The sequence below is a fragment of the Equus przewalskii genome, chromosome 1, assembly GCF_037783145.1.
Source record: "Equus przewalskii isolate Varuska chromosome 1, EquPr2, whole genome shotgun sequence".
In the NCBI taxonomy this organism is placed as follows: Eukaryota; Metazoa; Chordata; class Mammalia; order Perissodactyla; family Equidae; genus Equus; species Equus przewalskii.
The window spans coordinates 35447840-35455063 of record NC_091831.1 but is presented as its reverse complement, the minus strand read 5'-3'; the positions used below and the strand labels follow the sequence as shown (position 1 = coordinate 35455063).

General features: G+C 43.0%; 1 protein-coding gene across 3 annotated transcripts in view; it reads left to right on the top strand.

Moving 5' to 3' along the window:
- The window catches only part of PDE6C (phosphodiesterase 6C), an 89910-nt gene that overhangs the window by 68125 nt on the left and 14561 nt on the right, over window positions 1-7224 (top strand). For all 3 annotated transcript variants that reach the window (XM_070609402.1, XM_070609405.1, XM_008520675.2), the window contains 4 exons: window positions 906-1052; window positions 1292-1399; window positions 2023-2132; window positions 5763-5850. In XM_070609402.1, coding sequence (XP_070465503.1) covers window positions 906-1052; window positions 1292-1399; window positions 2023-2132; window positions 5763-5850 — 453 coding nt within the window. The remainder of the gene's footprint in view (window positions 1-905; window positions 1053-1291; window positions 1400-2022; window positions 2133-5762; window positions 5851-7224) is intronic.

Sequence of the window (7224 nt, the reverse complement as noted above, 5' to 3'; positions counted from 1 at the left end):
TGGGAGCACCTCCTCCCTGCCTTCTGCCAAATCAGCTGAATGCACGCTCCTCCAGAATCTCCTGCTTTAATTCCCCCAGCTGGCCGTCAGTTTCCCCCACAGTCACAGGCCCTGGACGCTGTGCTCTGTGAGTATTCTCAGCTCGCCCTTTTTCTGGTCTGTATTGCATGTATAACCATTTCAATAAATTCAGTTCCTTAAGGGCAAGATCCAGATTTTTATTCCCCAAGCCATGTCAATATTCATGTGCCGAGTTCACTGTTTTTTTCACATAGGCCTAAATCCTAACAAGGGGTGGATTAAATGAGATGTCTCCAAGCAAACCAATATATTGCAATGTCTTCATTCATTCATTCAACAAACGTTTGCCCAGGACCGCCATGGGCTGGGCCCCACAGTTGGGATACCCCAGCAAACAAGACAGACACGATCCCACCCTTGTCAGCTCACAGTCTAGTGGGAAAGTGCCACTGAGCATGTAAAGAAAATACAATAGAATCAAATTAAGCCATTGTTTACTGTCTAAGGAATATTTCTCAAATAGGCAAAAAGAGAAGTTGAGTATTGAAAATGGGTAAGTTTGCTGCAACTGAACATTTTATTTTGCACCAAAGAAGGAAAATAGCCACTGCAGTCGAATTTGGAATTGAATTCCATCACTTAGAAAGTTTCGTAGTATAGTCCGGTCTCAGTTTCGCCATCTGGAAACTGGGGATGACCGTGCACGTTTGTTGTGAGGATAGTGTATGTAAACTGCGTAAGCCAGTGCCAGGCATGCGGAGGCTCCGTGAGGGGCACATGATGGCCTTTCATTATCATTTTGTTTTACGCCCGATTCTGGATATGTGCGACTGAAGGGAAGAAAGATGAATGTAATCTGAAACAGTCCGTGCCTGTTTCAACAGAAAGAGGACTTGCCGGACCCGAAGGCCGTGGACCTGTATGAATTCCGCTTCAGCGACTTCCCCATTACTGAGCACGGGCTGATTAAGTGTGGCCTGCGGCTGTTTTTTGAAATAAACGTGGTGGAGAAGTTCAAAGTACCCGTAGAGGTCAGACGGTGTTTAATTTAAAATGCTGTGACATTCTCTTGCTGTGCTCCACTCGGGTTTTCCGGGGCTCAAAGGATTAACTTCAGTTTGGAGATTAAATTATTACTAACTTTGTAAATATAGCAGCTTAAACTCTGTAAACAAGACAACCTATCTTTTTAGATAAGATTGTCACGGACCTTCTGACCTTTAGAATCCTATTCCAAAGTCTGAGGGGTGTTGTCTTCTTCTGGGGACAGGTTCTGACCAGATGGATGTACACCGTGAGGAAAGGATACCGTTCTGTCACTTACCACAACTGGCGGCACGGGTTCAATGTGGGGCAGACCATGTTTACTTTGCTGATGGTAGGTACAGAGTGTCATAAATAACTGTAAACCTGCACATGGCCCACTTAAGCGTGGCAAGAAGTGGATCCGGTCCATCATTTTATTTTATTTTTCCTTTTTTTTTTTTTTTTTTTTTTTTGGTGAGGAAGACTGGCCCTGAGCTAACATCTGTTGCCAATCTTCCTCTATTTTATATGTGGGATGTCACCACAGCATGGCTTGATGGGTGGTACATATGTCCACGCTCAGGATCTAAACCCACGAAGCCCAGGCCGCCCAAGCAGAGCATGCGAACTTAACCACACCACTGGGCTGGCCCCAGTCCCTCATTTTAGATCAGTAATTTTGGAATTCATGGCCACAATCCCATAAACCCCAAACTCCCCTGTACATGATGCCAGGGAACGTGGGTATCCAGTGCTTGGCTTGATCCCTCTGACATTTGTGTACTAACCTCCTTAAAGGAAAACTCAGTTACCTGCTGGGTTTCATAATTGCCCAAAATGAGCTACAATACTCACAAAAAGTAAAGCCAACTTGCTCTGAAAACACTGCAGCTCCCCTGCTCCGCTGCAGGCAGGCCTCACTGCACGTGCTGCAGAGGTGTCTGAATCCAAGTAAATATATATATGCTTCTTTAGACAGGAAGACTAAAGAAGTACTACACGGATCTTGAAGCCTTCGCCATGCTCGCTGCTGCTTTCTGCCACGACATTGACCACAGGGGCACCAATAATTTGTATCAGATGAAGTAAGTGAACACATGCGGCAACGGCGACATGTGCTAGTGACGTTTGAAGGTGCCTAAGGCTCCATCCTTTAGCCTGATCAGTTCCTCTTCGTCACGTTTAGGAATCGCAGGGCCGTGTTCTATTCCTTGCGAGCTTCAGCTCTCGTGGTGTCCACCCTTTCTCCCTGACTGCCTCCCCTTTCCTTCTGTTTCCATCTCCAAATGTGCCCCTGCCTTATTGGTAAATGCCTTCACTCCTTTTTTCAACTTTGTTTAATCCGAGTATTGAATTCCTACATTAATGTTCATTGATCTTAGGCTGACGCTCTTGTGTGTACATCCCTGGGTGATGCCCCCCAGCTCAAGCTAGGGAACACTTCTCCCTGGGCGCACCACCTCTCACGCCCCTGGTCCTTTTGTTTCTGCTGAACTCTCCTTCAGCTGGCCCTGCCTCTTAACATCATTGCCATCTTCCTCTCTTGCCTCCAGAAAGGGTAATAATAAGGGTGTGAGCTCTCAGCTCACACAGATTTGGGGTCACCGGATTCACAAGTTATTCAAACTTTCTAAGCCTCGATTTCATCATCTGGAAAATAAGAATTATAATACAGGTACTTCACAGGTAAGGTCGTTGTAAAGATTAAATGAGGTCATGCGTAGAAAGCACTCTGCTCGTGGTAGGCTCTTGGCAGTTCATAAATATTAGGCATTATTATTATTGCTGTTATTATTATGTCATTGGCAGTCTTCAAAATTCATCAGCAATGCCCATGGCCAGCCGAGCTCCCTGATAGTGGTTTTTAAGATGCTCTATCTGCCTTAGCCACACTCCGTCCTCATCTCTGACACACGAACTACCCCTCTCTGGAGAGAGTGAGATGTTTCAGAGAGACTGTGCTCTGGAGTCTGGTTTTGTGGGGTCCAACTACTTCCTGGTTGAGGGATCTTGGGCAAATCACTTAGTCCACTTCAGATTTAGTTTCTTAACTGTAAATTGGCTGTGATATTGACCTCTCAAAGACTGTTGTGAGAATCAAATGAAATTCTAAATGTGAAACTGTATAGTAGTTGCTCAAGAAAAACTTATTCAATGAATGGAAAGCGCTTGTGAGCAGTGAATTCTCACCTTCAGCAACTCTACCTATTGGGATTTGTCTTGAAAAGTGGATCTGCATTCTGGCTTTGGGCAAGGGCCGGCTTCATCTTGGGAGGTTCCAGCCCATGCCGGCCATTCTGCACTCCTGAACGCAAGTCTCCTGACCGTCACTGAGTTCTCTTCCTGCCTCCTAGTCAGTAGTGCATTAGTCAGTTCAGTTCCAAAGGAACTAATATTTATTGAGCATCTATTGTGTGCTAGAGATCAGACTAAGCGCTTGGTACCCATCACCTCGTTTAATCCTCACAGTACTCCCACATGGGAGGAACTCTTATCCCCCGCTTTGACTGATGAAGAAACAAGCTCAAAAGGGTACAGTCCACCTTGCCTTAGATTGAAAGAAGTAGCCGACTTGGCTGCAGCATCTCGCCTCCAGGTTTGCAGGAAGGATTCAGCCACATCCCTGACTTCTACTTTGGCTGGCAGGTGGGGTCTGTGTGGGTCCCTCTGTTTGTTGGTGACTGGCATGCTGAATTTCCTCGGCCATTTCTCTCTGTAAACTGGACAGCAGGAACGTGTAGTGATGGCTTTGTTCTTTTATAGGTTTCTTTGTTCCTTTTTCTCGTTTAGTTTTTCAGTTCTCTTACCTTCGGTCTCCTTCACTCTCCTCCATCTTCTCCCAGAAGGAATGCAGTTATCGGAAAAAAATCTGAGGAATTTTAGAAATTTATCTCATCCCCCATCCCACGAAGGTCTCTCCTCCACTGTATTCCCTCATGTGTCCTCTAGTCTATTCGATTATTTTCCACAGTGGAGAATCCACTTGCTCACAAGGCAGGCCATTCTATTTTTAGATGATTCTGACGTTCTTCACAATATTGAACAGAAATTGGTCTCCCTATAACTTCTATCTGTTTGTCCTAGTTCATGTCTCAGGAGCTGCCAAAATGCATATAATTTCTCATCCCCAGGCTATTCCTTCATATGTTAAAGAGAACTATCATTTCTCTCTCCCCTTTTCCTGGTTGAACACACCAAGTTGTTTTAACCAGTGCTTATATAAAGTTTCCATATATAGAAGTATAATTCTTATTTGTTATTCTTCTCTGTACCCACTCCAATATCTTATGTCATTCCTAAGTGCACGTCTCGGGGCTTGACACTAATGCAGACATGATCTGATGCACTTTATATTTAATCCTAGTTAAATTTCATCTTCTTAATTTGATTCTTTATTCCACTCAAATGAAATTGCCATTTAAATTGCACTCTGTCAGCCAATGGATTAGTTATTTTTTCCAGGTTTTTATTATCTGAAAATTGGATAGTCATGATTTCCATCAATATTCGTTCAAAATCTATAAAATTGTGCATCAGGACAAAACTGGATTTGAACTTCATTCATTTTTTAAAAATCTCCAGTGCTGACACAGAGTTGGTATTTGAATATGTGTGAAAATTATGAGCAATTATAATATTGATCAGACATAGTCTAATTGTTCCCTAACTGGAGGATTTGTTTACCAGACCTTTTAGTGGCTTGTTCATGACTCATCCCCTCCTTAAAGTTCTGTTCTTTCTGAAATAAAATGAAATGTCTCTACTAAGGCTTCCACCCATATTTCTGATTTCTTCCGTCCTTAAAATTATTTATTCCATATTTCCATAACAAAGTCTTCACATCATCTATGTAGCCCTTTGACCTCATCCTCTCTCCATCTTTTCCTTTTTTCACCTTTTTCTTTGCTTTTTTTTTTTTTTAAAAAGATTTTAGTTTTTCCTTTTTCTCCCCAAAGCCCCCCAGGTACATAGTTGTATATTCTTCGTTGTGCGTCCTTCTAGTTGTGGCATGTGGGACGCTGTCTCAGCGTGGTTTGATGAGCAGTGCTATGTCCACACCCAGGATTCGAACCAACGAAACACTGGGCCGCCTGCAGCGGAGTGCACGAACTTAACCACTCGGCCACGGGGCCAGCCCCTCACCTTTTTATTTTCAATGTTGTTTCCCCTTCCTGAAAAAGAAAGAATTGAAGAAAGACAAGGTACCAAAGACTGAGGTCCCCACTTACATAAAACTGTGACCTAACCCTTAACAAATGGGAAATTTAAGTTTAAATTTCTGTCACTGTCTTGAAAGAGGAAAGAAATTTTATTTTATAATCATTTTCATTTTGGTTCCTGGAAATTCTTAATCAACGCTTTCTGTGTGAAGAAACATAGGGTTTGCTACGTGGTCTGTAAGTCAGAGGCTCCAGAGAACCACCATAAGCTCCAGAGAACGTACAGATTTTAGATGCAGGGAGTGAAGCAAACGTTCTAGTTTAAGCAATTCAGTCATTTTATGCATTCAACAAATTAAGGTTTTTTAAAGGACATATTCTCATCTTCTAAATCTAAAAAATCTTTTCCAGTACATTACTTTTGAGCACTGAGTCATTAGGAGAGAAGGAGAGAGAATATATGAAAAAATCCTCAGCTAGTGAAGATTCTGTGTTGTATTGACTTATGTGTAAGCTTTAAACAGCTAAAATTACAGCAAATCCTTTTCCTCTTAGATCCACGTCTCCGTTGGCAAGGCTTCATGGATCTTCCATTTTGGAGAGGCACCACCTGGAGTACAGTAAGACTCTACTGCAGGATGAGGTACGTGAGCCTCTCTCTAGGCTGGCTCCCAAGCTCTGGATCAGCGCACTAACCCACAGAAGATGCTTATAAAGAAGATGGCCTTGAGTTACGGCAGTTGACAGTGTACCCATTATTGAAATCAATGAACAGAAATTGCTATACTGGAACAGTTTTTGAAAAACCAAGTTGGAAGTAGCAGAGATAGAGAAAAGAGCCATGGAAAGTCATAGAATCTCTGTGGGTCTGTGGGGAAAGAAGAAAAAACTTATGGTGGATGTGAGAGAGATCTATGCACCCTAAAATATGTATGAATGCAGAGAAGAAAGGAGGCTCCATAACAAGTGATTTTCTTACTCATGGGGCCCACACTGGAAGGCGTTGTCTTTATCTTTGAGAAAGTCAAGTCTGGTAGTGGAGGCAGGCATGAAATTGGGCTATAAGACAGAATCTGACCACTGCCATCAGAAAGGCACTGAGTTAAGTTCAGAGAGTTCTGGAGGGAGATGCCACATACAGGACTGGGCAGACCATAGGGGAGAAGGAGGGCTGGACCCAGGGTGGCTTTTATGCAGGAAGTGGCTTGAGCTTGGTCTTGAATTCACTTAGTATGTGCTACTTACCTTCCATAGACGGTAGTCATTCTTCCTCCCTATCAATTTTATTTAAGAGGTATCTAGGCTTGTGGAAAAGTTGTGGATATAATCTAGTTATAGTTTTAAAAAAAATCTCTTGAGAAAGTTCCAAACCAAAACTGGGTAAAATGAGTCATTATTAGATGGAGGGGAACCCTGTTTTGTCATAGAAGAAGAGGCTTGATTAGCATCACACACGCTCGTTAGGATCACTAAGCCCTGTGGAGAGCGCAGCTTTTCTCCGTTTCTATAAGAATCTTTTATTAAAGGCTCAGAGGAGAGAATACACTGAAATATGCCCAAGTTTAGAGACAACACTACATTCTTCAAGGCAATGAAAAGCCAAGCGGGAAAACTTGTAAGGCAGAGTGACCAGGCAGAAAAGTGGAAACAGAAAAAGAAATACTTGAGTGTTTTTAATAGCCTGTGATCGAGGCTGTGCCCAGACACAGGGACCTGGACCAACTGCGCAGGAACGTGGATTTCACAGGGCGGCGGGGCAGGCTGTGAAAAACAGATCCTGGGCTTCATTTCACACTCACTGACTGGGCTCTCTGCGGGTCCGGCCCAGGAATCTGCATTTTTAATAAGAACTTTAACAACTCTGATGTACAGCCAGAACCTCTCCCTGCAGTAGAATTTACACCATAAAAGTGATGATAATATCTGTTCCATGAAAATTAGAAGGAGTAGAATTGAAAGAAGATAAGAGTAAATTGTTCTTACCCAATTTCTTATGAGTCTTTGTTTTACTGGTTGG